The sequence below is a fragment of the Nannobrachium achirus genome (assembly GCF_963921795.1).
Source record: "Nannobrachium achirus genome assembly, chromosome: 12".
NCBI lineage: Eukaryota > Metazoa > Chordata > Actinopteri > Myctophiformes > Myctophidae > Nannobrachium > Nannobrachium achirus.
This window is the reverse complement of record NC_137832.1, coordinates 59353037-59366986: the sequence shown is the minus strand read 5'-3', so window position 1 is coordinate 59366986 and position 13950 is coordinate 59353037. Positions and strand designations below refer to the sequence as shown.

General features: G+C 46.2%; 1 protein-coding gene across 1 annotated transcript; it reads left to right on the top strand.

Moving 5' to 3' along the window:
• Nucleotides 1–2289: 2289 nt before the first annotated feature.
• LOC308295762 (E3 ubiquitin-protein ligase synoviolin-like) lies at nt 2290–3906 on the top strand (the record flags this gene model as incomplete). Its single annotated transcript, XM_080738809.1, has 1 exon — nt 2290–3906. The coding sequence occupies one exon, from the start codon at nt 2290–2292 to the stop codon at nt 3904–3906; it is 1617 nt and encodes a 538-aa protein (XP_080594935.1).
• Between the last annotated feature and the right edge of the window lie 10044 nt (nt 3907–13950).

Genomic DNA, 13950 nt, shown 5'->3' with positions numbered 1-13950 from the left:
AATCGAGAGAGAGAGAGAGAGAGAGAGAGAGAGAGAGAGAGAGAGAGAGAGAGAGAGAGAGAGAGAGAGAGAGAGTTTGTTAAACATACTGCATATGTGTCTGGTTTTGCCATCATTTGAGACCCTCTTCAAAAATGTTTGGATCTGGCATGTTAATTGTTGTTGTAGATTCAAATAAAAGTATTCAAGTGTGTGTGTGTGTGTGTGTGTGTGTGTGTGTGTGTGTGTGTGTGTGTGTGTGTGTGTGTGTGTGTGTGTGTGTGTGTGTGTGTGCGCGTGCGTGCGTGCGTGCGTGCGTGCGTGCATATGTGCGTGTGTGCGTGCATGTGTTTGCCTGTGTTTGTCTGTTTGTTTGTATTTCCCCCAAAAGAACCATGCACCCATCTCTGTCTCTGATTGGCTTACCTTGGAAAAGTTACCCTATACGTTAACCAATCATCACTCCTCTGCCTACTGTGCGACATGCTTTGGCTCATGTTACTATGAGAGTACATCGCCAGTATAAGTTGTTAGATGATAGACTCGCGTGGGGAACCATTTCAGTTCAAGGAGCAGACCCATTTAAACCAGTAAGACTCCCTAACCGGTGGCGCTAAATGGGACAGATCCATGTTGATGACATGACTGTAGACATACTGTGTACCGCTTTGTGTGATTTTAGGGCAAAATCTGTAGGAGCAGTGTCCAAAAATTTGTTTTGCAAGAATTGGCCTCATGCTGGCACTAGAAGAGGGCCATGTGAGAATGAGGTGAGGGGTGGAGGTTGTGTTGTAACTAGTTACATTACCAGTTAGCGCAAAATGTAGCAGTAACACGTTAGTTTGTAACTATTAAACAACACTGGAAAAGTGGAAATACAGGACATCTTGACCAACAATGACTGTATCCAGGTCGACACATGCAGGCATGTAGTACTAGGTCTTCAGACAGTGCGGCCATGGAACATTCTTGCACCGCTCATTATGTACTGTCAGGAAAAGGTTTCATAATCATAACATTCATGTTAGCAAAGCCACTGGCAAGCTTTGAGTCCCTGAAGAATGCCACTGTGGTAATTTTCCTTGGGCTGCATACCATCACTTAAACCCATACTTAGTTGACCATTATTCTTATAGGCCCTATACTTAGTTGAGCATATATATTCAGTATGGGCTACAACACTAAATATCTTCGCAGAAAATGGCTGATCTAGGAGCTCACAACAAGGCATTACAATGCAACGTGTTGTGAACACGGACAAAGACAGATGTCGGAGCTTTGCTCCTTCCAGGAGCACAGCTCAAAAATTCAAAAACTGAAAAACACGTTGTTGGTGCTCTGGGCTAAAAAATTAAGATTTTTAAAGCCATTTCAGGAATGCTCCCCCCTTTATATTTGTTCTATGATGGATCAGAACCCACCAGAGCCGCTCAAGTGACTTCCTGACAATCACAGTTCCATTTGCTCATACAGAGCTTCTCAGTCAGGGCTCCATCTGCTAGCCTTGGAATGAGCTCCAGAGGTCCTTAATAATCAGATCACTGCCTTCCTTGGGTCAATTCAGGGCAATGGTTTCCAACACTTTTGTTCTAGATTGGAACTGCTTTAATCTTTTTTTTTCTTAATATCTGTTTTAGTTCCTTGAATATTTATGTTTTTGTTTTGTATTTTTGAGTATTCTGTCTTCTGATTCATATTAAATATTGCTGTATATACATGTATATTCCTGTTGATTATTGTGTTGTATCTCGGCTACATTGAAAATGAGGGCTCAATTGTACTCCGAGTTGAAATAAAAGTTATGACGATGGGTTACCAAACGTGGAGCTGAACAACTGAACTGACAGAACTTGCTCTGCGCATGGCTGCGCCATTAAGCGCAACACTCATAGCAATGGAAGTCAACAGCGGACAAATCTTGCCCAAACAGAAAGTTGTATGATGATGACAGATGATCACAGATGAACGACACCATCCACCATCTAGCTGTTGTATATTTGGGCTACGGTGCAAGACAAATACACGCACAGAAACATTGATTGGTGGATACACAGAGAGACAGACTATAGGATCATATGTGTTGAACACAAACAGACAGACTAGAGGATCATCCATGTTTAACGGTCCTTGGAAACATCCCTGACATTGAACTGGACTCCTATTCTGAATAATACCGACAGACTCCTGTAAGGTTCTGACATTGAACTGGACTGGACTCCTGTTAGACATCGATATTGAGCTGGTAGTGGACATTGAACTGGATTCCTGTTAGACATTGATATTGGTAAGAAGTGGACATTGAGCTCCGAGATGGTGCGAACAGCCTTGGTGACGGCCACCAGCCTGGCGCTGACCGGCGCGGTGGTGTCCCACGCCTACCTGCTCAAGCAGCAGTTCTACCCCACCGTGGTTCACCTGAGGAACAGCAGCCCCTCCATGGCCGTGCTGTACCTCCAGGCGCTGGTGCTGCTCTACCTGGTGGCCCGGGTCCTGCGGGCGCTGTTCTTCGGGCGGCTGAGTGCCGGCGAGACAGAGCGCCTGGTGGAGCGCTGCGGCTACGCCGTCACCGAGACCTGCGTGGCCTTCACCGTGTTCCGGGACGACCTGTCGGCGCGCTTCGTGGCGCTCTTCACCCTGCTGCTCTTCCTCAAGTGCTTCCACTGGCTGGCCGAGGACCGCGTGGACTTCATGGAGAGGAGCCCGGCGGCGGACCCCGAGAGCGTCTCCTGGCTCTTCCACCTCCGCGTGCGCTCTCTGCTGTCGCTGCTGGCCGTGCTGGACTTCCTGTTTGTGCGCCACGCCTGCCGCAGCGTGGCGAGCAACGGGCTCTCGGTGCAGCTGGTGTTCGGGGTGGAGTACGCCGTGCTGCTGACAATGGCGCTCACCACGCTGGCCAAGTACCTGCTGCACAGCGCAGAGCTGCGGCGCGGCCCCCTGGCCTGGGAGCACAAGTCCGTCTACATGCTCTACGTCGAGCTGCTCACCGGCACGGTCACCGTGCTGCTGCACCTGGCCTTCGTGGGCGTCATGCTCCGGGCCCTCAGCTTCCCGCTGTTCGCCACGCGGCCCCTGTACCTGGCCACCAGGCGCCTGCGGAGGGCGCTGACGGACGCTGTGATGTCCCGCCGCGCCGTGCGCCAGATGAACGCGCTGTATCCCGACGCCACGGCCGCCGACCTGCAGGGGCCGTCGTCCGACAACGTGTGCGCGGTGTGCCGCGAGGAGATGGTGCCGGGCGGCGGCGCCAAGAAGCTGCCCTGCAGCCACATCTTCCACATGGGCTGCCTGCGCTCCTGGTTCCAGAGGCAGCGCACCTGCCCCGTCTGCCGCGCCGACGTCCTGCGCGCCCAGGCCGTGCCCGCGCCCACGCCCGCTCCCCCAGCCCCGCCCACCACACCCCCTGCTGCCGACGACGCCCAGGCTCCGAGAACGCTGCCGCCGGGCTTTCCTCCCGTCGCCTTGTTCCCTTTCTGGGCTCCCTTCTCTGGAGCGCCCCCTCCTGGTGCTGCTACTGACGCTGCACAAAGCCACGCGGAGGAGGAGGATGAGGAGGAGGCCACAGGGGAGACCCTCCCTCCTGGCTTCCCTCCCTTTTCCTTCCCAGCAGCTCCGTGGCTGCTCCACATGCCACCGGCCCCCACTCCTTCTCCCTTGGTGTCGTCCACGCCTCCTCCTTCTCCTCCTCCGCTGTCCAGGCAGTCTGAGGAGGAGCAGGAGGAGGCGCGGGGCCGGAGGCTGCTCTGTCTCCAGGACATCCACTCTCTGCTGGACGCAGCCATGCTCAACATCCACCACTACCTCAGCACCCTGGCTCCGCCTCCTGCTTCTCCTCCGAGCAGGGAGGCCGCTGATAGGTCGTCCCCAACCCAAAGCCCGCCTCCAGCTGCTCAGACCCCTGGCCAGCAAAACGACTCACAGACCCTCTGAGCCCCAGAGACACCAGAGGTCCAAATAATGGACCCTTTACGGGATTGTTGTAACTCCTGAGTGTACAAAACGGAAACGAATGGGGCCCGTGTTCCGTTCGCACACTCCCAAGAGAGCGGCGGCTCCAGAGAATTGTGAATGGGGGGGCTATGGGGGAGCTGGCTTTTTTAAAGCGGGGGCTAATGGATTTTGGTAACAAACAATAATGAATAATACTAATACGACAAACAAGATTCTCTGGCTTAGGGTATTGATAACTGCACATACCAGATCATTGGCAGTTTTCAGCTTCAAATCTGAGTACCGTAGGTGATCAAATAGGGTTTTTGTGAGGCTGAAGATGCTTTCCAGCATAAAAAGTACAGTTTTATAGTATGATTTACATAGAAGTCAGCCAATTGTCTTTCACATATTCATAAATATTTAATTTATTTGTTCCTTAAATATTTTTCATCAAAATTGGGTGTGTGGGGTGGGGGGGCTTAGGGGGTGCTAAGCCTTCAACAGGGGGGGCTAAAGCCCCCTCTGTTGGCCAATGGGACCCTGGGTGTACAACAGACTCTGGGCCGTTTGTGCCAAGATGTAGGCCATGTCTAGGCCAGGTGTAGGACACGGCACGCTGCAGTTTACTTTCGGACCCGGACAAAGCCAGGAGCACCGCTCAAAGACTTTGATTTGACCTTTGGTTCATCTGTTTAGGCAACAAATAACAACTGCAACTTGCTTGTTTCTTGTTGGCTAAAACTATGAACATCCCCACTTCACACACACTGTCTGAAAATCAATTAAAGCATTTACCAACTCCATTTGCTACAAAAATGTCCCTGATATATTTAAGCGCTTCTCCTTTGTTGCGTCCACAAAGGGCAATGTCTCACAAAGCTTTATCAGGTACTGTACAGCTTACTACGGGGGGTCCTCCAAATCTTTGTGAGATAGAATCATTTTTTCATTTTTTTTTTAATATTAACCACTTGAAACCTAGCGTCCATATTCTGAGAACTTAAGCCAAAAGTAGCCGATCTACAAGCTCACAACGCCAGATTGGCAAAGAGGTTTGGTGTAGAGGGGAAAAAGAGCAGACTAAGTACAGAGTGAAAGGTGAGGTTTATTAAGTATTGACAGTTCAAGTGGTTAAATATCTGAAAACACAAATTGACAAATCCAAAATACACTGATAATCATGCTGTCAAACAATGAAACTACAGTATATTGAATCTATCAAAAGGTTGTGGGGGTCCCTGCTTCATTTCTCTCTCAACTAAGGGGTCCTTGGCCTGAAAACGTTGAAAATACCAGTTTTACGTGACTCATTGCATAATCCAAGTTTAGTTTAGTCACACAGAAATTGCGTGACACTCTTCTGAGGTCAACTTTTCTGTAGCTTTTTTCCAGTTGTGGAAATCTGTTACTTGATGTCATTTCTGCTATAATTGCTGAAATCGCGACAAGTAGTGAAAGAGAATAATCCATTGCAGGGCTGCTGTATTCAAGCCGGCTGTAAACTTGGTACCACTCCATGAATTTCCTCCCTTTCTGGAACTAGGGAATGAGACATCTGGCTCATATGACCCCCCCTTTCTAAAAAGTTCAAGGAGTTTGTATTCCCATGAAATGGATCTCTATTAGCAGATTGCAATGGTGTGTGGTGTGCTAACATTAGCAGCTGTAGCTGAAGGTTCCTACTATTGCCAGGGTCTTCAACAGGGGGCCCGGGATCCCTAGGGGGTCCTCAGAGTTACTACAGGGGATCCTCCAAATATTTGTGTGATAGAAGCTTTTTTTGTCTCCTTTTTGATATTAACCACTTGAACCTAAAATCCATATTCTGAGAACTTTAGCCGAAAATAGCAGATCTACAAGCTCACAGCTTGTAGATCTGCTGTTTTTCCCAAAGAGGTGTGAAAGGTCAAGTTTATTAAGTATTGACGGTTCAAGTGGTTAAATATCTGAAAACACAAACTGACATAAATCCAATATACACTGATAATTGTGCCGTCAAACGATGAAACTATATGGGATCTATGGGTTGTGGGGGGGTCCCTGCTTCATCTCTCCTTGACTAAGGGGTCCTTGGCCTGAAAACGTTGAAGACCCCTGTACTATTGTGTATGGCAGCGGGTCCCAAACGATGTGTCGAGAGTGCAGACAAGTGCAGGTGTGTCTTTGGATTTTATGACAACCACATTATTCTTGAAATATATACAACTATAGTACTAATGTAATACATAGATATTTACTATATCAGTACTTTTTGTGCACTCATATCCCAATACAAAGGCAGGTTCTATGCCATAAAAAACTATTTTAACCACTGGCATTCCTATTTTGGTTACGTCATTATAGGCTAAAAACTTTATTTAAATGTTTTATTATTCATTTTATTTAGACTTTGATTTAAACTTGTGAGCTTGTATCTGTATGTATAACTAGAAATACTGTTCCTACGAAACAGTGTGGGCTCACATGGAACACCATGTATGGGCACAAAGATCTACCCTTTGCTGCTCCTCATTGGCTAAGCCCCTGCCTTTGTACTGCCTGTAATTTTTTTGAGGAGAACCTTGGTCTATAAAGTTTTGATATAGCATACTGGTCTCGAGCCCACGTGTTGTATGGACACGAAGATATACCGTTTAGCTGCTCCTCATTGGCTAAGGGCCTTGCCTTTGTTCGATCCCGGGATCCCCTAGAGTTAGTGTCGAAGAGTCCTTCAGCAAAAACCCCTAGTTGCTCCCGGTGAGCAGGTTGGTGCCCTGCCATCGGTGTATGAATGTGTGTGTGAATGGGTGAATGTAATGCACAATCTCTGTAAAGCACCTTGGATAAAGGCGCTATATAAATGCACAATTTACCATTTACCCTTAAAAGGAGTACCAAAACCTGGCTTGGGTCAGTTTTTGCTACTTTTCTGCTCGTCTTCATTTCTTTTTTTACAATTATTACCTGCGCAGAGTGTGCAAGTACTGCGTGTTTCTGTATCTGTTTGTGTTGTGAGTCTGTTTACACACCTCGACATATTGCAGTTCTAGTTATTGCTGAAAAGACTTTTGAGGAAACAAACAAGATAATTTTGACTAGTATGTGAGAAAATTGTGAAATCTTGAAATTAGACAAATTCGTTCAGTGCTCAAAAAGAGACACACACACACACACACACACACACACACACACACACACACACACACACACACACACACACACACACACACACACACACACACACACACACACACACACACACACACACACACACACACACACACACACACACACACTTTATTTACAATCATCAGAGGGCTTTGGCACGCCGCTTTGTCGGAAATGTCATCTCTATTATCACAAGAGCAGCCATGCCACCACAGTGTTAAAGGCTGTTGTAAATGCTTCCTGCATTGACCATGACCTAAGGCATCAAAGTCATTAGACCGGCCCTGCTTCCTGGTTAATTAAAGGTTAAGTCAATACAATGGACAGAATGAGAGGAGGCCCAGATAACAACATCCCAGAGGAAAGGTTGTCGGAAGATATACCAAAGTACATGTTTTTTTAGATAAATAGCTTACATCAGACGTTTACACACACTATACCTGCCTGCTCATCGTAAAACTATTTTCCCAGTGAGAACTGACTTCTGCGAACGAATTCACTTCAGCCTGGATGTATTTCGAGCCTGACCGAACAGCCGATCTACAAGCACACAACGCCTCACGGTGCGAGGCGTTGTGTGCTTGTAGATCTGCTGTTTTCACTACTTTTGTGCGACGGCCTCGTATGATTAAGCAAAGAACGTACACATTTTGAGATACAAGGTTTCCACCCAACAATGACGATATACAGTACTAGTGTTGTTGCTGCTCTTATACCACCATTATTACTGGGGTTGGTGGGGGCCAGACAGTAGCCTCCCGCGGGCCGCTTATGGCCCGCGGACCGCCTATTGGTGAACCGTGCAGTAGAGGCTGGCTGGGCAGGCTTAACTTAAACTTGTCATCCGGGCTTTGGTGGAGGTGAGAGCTGTCTGGGCCTGCATGGACAGGGAACCATTTCCCTGAGATTTATGAGCAGCATGAGGTGTTAGACCCCATTGATAACCCCCTGGAGACTGACTAAAGACTGAGGAAGGGGATGGACGAGGGAGGGGAAAGGTTAAAAGGTTGTCCACTTTCAACTCTGGCTTAACTTGTACACGTGGTTCTTCTAACAGTACAGCATCTTCTGCCTCTGAGCAGTTGGATGAGTTGGATATGCCTTATTTATTATTTATTTTTGTGCTACTGCCATCAAAAAGTAGCTTACCTTTGCGATGTTATTATTTATACATTATTTCCAAACGAAATCTTTTTACATTCACAATTATAGCTGTACTCGAGCCAAATTGACTGCAGGGGGCAGCCACATACAACTGAATGTGCAAATGGCACTTCCCTCGCCCATGTGTGGTGGAGCTGTTTTTACTGTACACACCCGCGTGACCCCTCATCAGCTTACAGTGCTCAAACAAGGTAACAGAACGAGCGTTCATATTGGCAACAATAACTCACCAGAATGGGGCAAACGTTAATGTACATAGCGGTAATAGAGTTAAGAAAAAGTGTCTGTGTTGGCGGCACGCCAGACCGATATATCGGTTTGGGACATTATTTGCCGACATTCGCCGATGAGTCCCCCTTTTTAATCACTTTTGACCAAGGGGCCATAATTTGGGAATGTTATTATAGGCAAAAGATTTGCTTTCAACAATAGCCGACGAAAACTCAAAAGTTAGTAACAGCCCAAAACCTCTAGCTTGAACTTAAAAGGAAATGGCAGACTCACACATATACAGTCGGATAATTGAAGTGACCAAGAAACACACAAACATACCGTTCCCTGTTACAACTCACTATAGCTTCAACGGCAGACACAAGATAACATATGAACTGTAGATTCACATCAGCATTCAATTCCCGAGCCAGAAACAGTCACTGAAAATGTGTCATGTGTCCCAAAATGACAGCAATAGTACAACAGCTTAAACCACTTTAGCATAAACACAGCATAGAACACAAGCAGCAGAAAGAAAGACAGAAAGAAAGAAAGAAAGAAAGAAAGAAAGAAAGAAAGAAAGAAAGAAAGAAAGAAAGAAAGAAAGAAAGAAAGAAAAAGAAAGAGGATCCTACCTTGAGATGTCTTCTACTTCATCAGTTGCCAGGGTCAAACTTTGGAACCCATGGCTAGAGAGACAGAGCTTCTCTCTCTCTCCCTCCCTGGATGAGCCCTCCAGCGGCGTCTCCAGTCACGTTGATCCTCCATACATCTGGCCAGCTCTCCAGGAGTTTCCTCCCCTGCTGGGAGCCCCCGGTGTCAATGTCAGAGTCCCCCTCAAGCAGCCAACTCCAGTACGCGGTGGGTTCAACAGGGTCCATTGCCACGGTGGCAAGTCTTCTCCTTTGACGCAGTCTCCTGGATCCCCAGATTTAGGTGACAACGAGTGGTGACAAAGTGTGGCACCTGCTTGCTGACCTCCACACCTGCTTTCGGGACGCTGCCATCCATGCCTTTGTGGACAGGTTTTCAGGAATAGGACTGGGCATCTCTTGTGCCACCTTGTTGTATGGGTGGCGGGACTCGAGTCTGTTAGAGGCAGAGTGAAAATAAAAGAATAACATCAGAATTGACAATTTTAAAGTTGAGTTTCTACGTTGACCATGCCATCCACAATGTGTCCATGCCTAAGCCTTTAGCCATTTATTGCTAGCATAATAATTGTAGATAGTGTGGGTAGGGAAGGATGAACATTGATAATAGCTTATTCTTTCATCAACATGAACTATTGTGCTCACATATAAGACTGCAGTCTGGCTAATAAAATATTTTGTATAATTTTCAGACTAGAGTGAGTTTCTGATGGAAGAATTCAGCAAAGCAGACCTGCATCTCTGCAGAGAAAAATCCAATATGGTCAGATTGTGCCCACCCAGCACGCCACTTCATGTCACTGAGGACCCCTTGTTTTACACTGACCAGGAGACGGTCCTCTCAAAATAATACCAAGTGTGTAGCCATTGCTTAATCCATCTGTTCGTGTCATTAGGGAGACTCAGAGGCCTGATTACTACAGTATATGTTCTCTCTTGCAGGAAGGCACACCATGCAGGCATTTCTTGGAGGAGTCTACAGCCTTAGAGCCAACATTCATGATGAAAGTGGCAGACACATAGATGCTGTATGGACCAGACTAGAGGAGGAACTGATGAGAAGGAATGGACCTCACAACAGGTGCTTATTATACACACTGGTAAATAAATATAAATAGACACCCTGTTTTTTCCTGCTTCATTTACAGAAGAAAAGTAACTTATTTGTATTTACAATGTCTTATTTTCTTTTTTCCAATATTTGTTTTATCAGAAAATGTGAAGGCTCAGCTGCGAAGGCTCTTGCTGAGGAGGAGATAGAGGTTGAAGTCAGAACATGGATGACCCATTCAGCATTGGAGAGGGGGTAGAGTCAGAACATGGAGGACCCATTCAGCATTGGAGAGGGGGTAGAGTCAGAACATGGAGGACCCATTCAGCATTGGAGAGGGGGTAAAGTCCGAGCTCTACAGAGCTCTGTCATGATCTCAGTGCGTTCAGTGACCAGTGAGTTCAGTGGTGGAACAAGAAGGACACTTTGCCAATGCTTTCTGACTTGGCAACAAGGTATCTCTGTGTGCAAGCATCATCCACGCCCTCAGAGCATACATTTTCCACTGCTACATGCACACAAATGGAGAACAAGACTTCATGTAAAATTGTAAAAAGGTGAAGATCAGTTATAAATGTGAATGCCTTAGTATGCAACAGTGATTATCAATGTCCATTTTGCACTGAAAACCATTTGCACTGACTGATTTTAATTTGACATTATTTCATTTGTTGATGCAGAATATATGATTTGACGTAAGTAAAGTTAAAGTACAGAAAACTTAGTTAAAGTACAAAAAAAATAATTAGAGTGCCTAGAGTGAAAAGGTTTTTAAAGCACTTTAGAAATCCAAGGACTTTTTAAACTTGTTACTGCACATCACAAGAAAATGTTTCTTTTATGGTCAAACTTTTATACCTATTCGTGCACTTTTGTCGGACACGAGAAATAGCCCATCTACAGGCTCAAAATGTGTCAAGCTTGAAGATCGGTTTGTAGATTGCCGATTCTGCATGTGCGACACCGGCACCGCGATTAAACTCAGGCTTAGGGTTAGGGTTTAAAAAAAAAGGAATTATGTTCTCAAAAGTACAATAATCGCCTGGGTGTGCAATTAAGTCATCCTCCAGCACGCACACAGTGGAGCAGTGAGTGAGTTAACTTCAGTGTGTGTGTGTGTGTGTGTGTGTGTGTGTGTGTGTGTGTGTGTGCGCATCTGTGTCTGTGTGCATGTGTGTGTGTGTGTGTGCGTGCGTGCGTGCGTGCGTGCGTGCGTGCGTGCGTGCGTGCATGCGTGCGTGCGTGCGTGCGTGCGTGCGTGCGTGCGTGCGTGCGTGCGTGTAGGACCCATGCGTGTTTGTACAGTAAAAGTCAAAATGCACAGAGGGCCCACAGGAGAATCCTTAACAGAGATCTTTTTTCCCAGCCAGGAGAAAAAGCAGTAAAAGACGTTATATGTGGACTCTGGGAGCTCTCCGAAGGACGGAAGAACCTGGACATGACACGCCGCCGCCCGGGGCTCCCCTCCATCCGTCAGGGTGTGACACGCCGTCCGTAGGGGGGCCGCGGAGGGGAGGGAACTCCTGTCTTTCATCGCTCTCTCTGCGCCGCGGCGGTGCAGTCATGTAAAGGGACGCCGTGGGTTGTCGAAAACACATTTGGTAAAACGTTCACTTTCACTAAATGAGTGTGGGGTCAAAGGCCAAGGCGAATGTGCGTGCGTGTGTGCGTGTGTGTGCGCGTGCAGTGGTGTAAAGTAACTAAGTACTTTTACTTAAGTACTGTACTAAGTACAGTTTTGAGGTATTTGCACTTTACTTGAGTATTTCCAATTTCCAATACTTTCACTTCTACCCCACTACATCTGGGATCCAAATATTGCACTACATTTATTTGAAAACTATAGTTACTAGTTACTTTGCTGATATAAATTATAATATGTTAAAACATACATAAACCACTTGGCTATTTGAAAATAGCCGATCTACAAGCTCACAACACGTCGCTCGTGAGCTTGTAGATCTGCTATTTTCAAACATTTTGTACTTTTACTTTCAGTACTTTTAAGTACATTTTGGTGCCAATACTTTTGTACTTTTACTCAAGTAAATTCTACAATGCAGTATTGATACTTTTGCAAAGTAGAAAATGTGAGTATTTTTTCCACCAATGTGCGTGCGTGCGTGCGTGCGTGCGTGTGTGCGTGCATGAGATAACAAATTAGGTGGTTTATTCCGAATGCTCTCTCATTTAGATTTGTGCACGCACTTTCCTCAAGCTAAAGGCACATTTTCAGTTCATTTAAATTGGTCAGGGGGGAAAGAAAAACAAAATAACATAAATAGCGACAGATTCATTTAAAACGAAGTGTTCCTCCGACCAGAGGATGTTGTTGTAGTTTGCATCGGGCCCTCACAGGCATGCATACTCCCATGCAGGAGGAGAAAGAAAATTAAAGCAAAAAAAACAACAACAATTAAAATGCTAATTATTTTGTATATGTGTGGAAAAGGGGAGAGTCTGCAGGCCCTCCTCAGGACATCTCATCTGCTATTCCTCTGCGCGCGCACGCACGCACGCACGTGTGTGTGTGTGTGTGTGTGTGTGTGTGTGTGTGTGTGTGTGTGTGTGTGTGTGTGTGTGTGTGTGTGTGTGTGTGTGTGTGTGTGTGTGTGTGTGTGTGTGTGTGTGTGCGCGTGCGCGTGCATGCGTGCTGAGCGTGTGTTGCAAATCAGTGGAGTAAAAACCAAGAGCTAAGCTCAGGCCTGCTTGGGAGCTTTATGAATTAAACCTGATGGTTATAGTTCTATTAACCAGTGGGTTCTCAACTTCAAGGCCCCCCAAATTGATTATGTATTTGGTTCCAAACATTTCCAAACAACATCGTTTTTCAAGTTTCATGAAGTAGCAGAAGATGTGCAAGCTAGTAGCGCCTCACAAAGCCAACATATAAATCGATAAAGTGGTTAAAATGCACGCTCGGGACCCCATGGACCCCAGAATTCAAAATGTACTCAAGTAAAAGTATGAAAGTATTGGCATCTAAATGTACTTAAAGTACCAAAAGTAAAAGTACTAAATGTTTGAAAATAGCAGATCTACAAGCTCACAACGCGGCGTGTAGATCTGCTATTTTCAAATAGCGAAGGTATAAAACAGGGCTAACGTGGGTGACTGTGTGTTTTATAATATTATAATTTACACCTGCAAAGTAACTAATAACTCAAGTTTTCAAATAAATGTAGTGGAGTAAAAGTACAATATTTGAATCCAAGATGTAGAGGAGTATAAGTAAAAGTATCGGAAATTGGAAATACTCAAGTAAAGTACAAATACCTCAAAAGTGTACTTTAGGGTGCCCTCACACCAAAATACCTAGAGTGGAATCCGCCAATGCATTTAAATGAGAATGGAGCGTTTTTTTGCCAGTAGAGGATTTCTGCAAAAAAAAAAAAAAACGCTCCATTCTCATTTAAATGCATTGGTGGATTCCACTCTAGGTATTTTGGTGTGAGGGCACCCTAAGTACAGAACATAAGTAAATGTACTTAGTTACTTTACAACACTGCTCGCCGCCCGCACGCCATTTTGACTGAAGGCTCATCAGAGCGGCGTATACGGGCCTGATGTGAGGGACATGTGACCTGCTGGCCGCTGCAGTAAAACATTCCTATGGCAGCGCGCAGCGCGGCGGGCCCTCCTCGCCGCGCTACTGCTGAGTAAACACAAAATGTAAACCTTGGTTATTTAACAAGCCTCCACCTCTCTGTCCCTGTACCCCCCCCCCCCCGCCCCCCCTGCCCTCACCCTGCACCCCTGCCCCAGCATCCCCGCCTCTTTACACATTAAGTATGCATTGATTCAGCCTTCCCC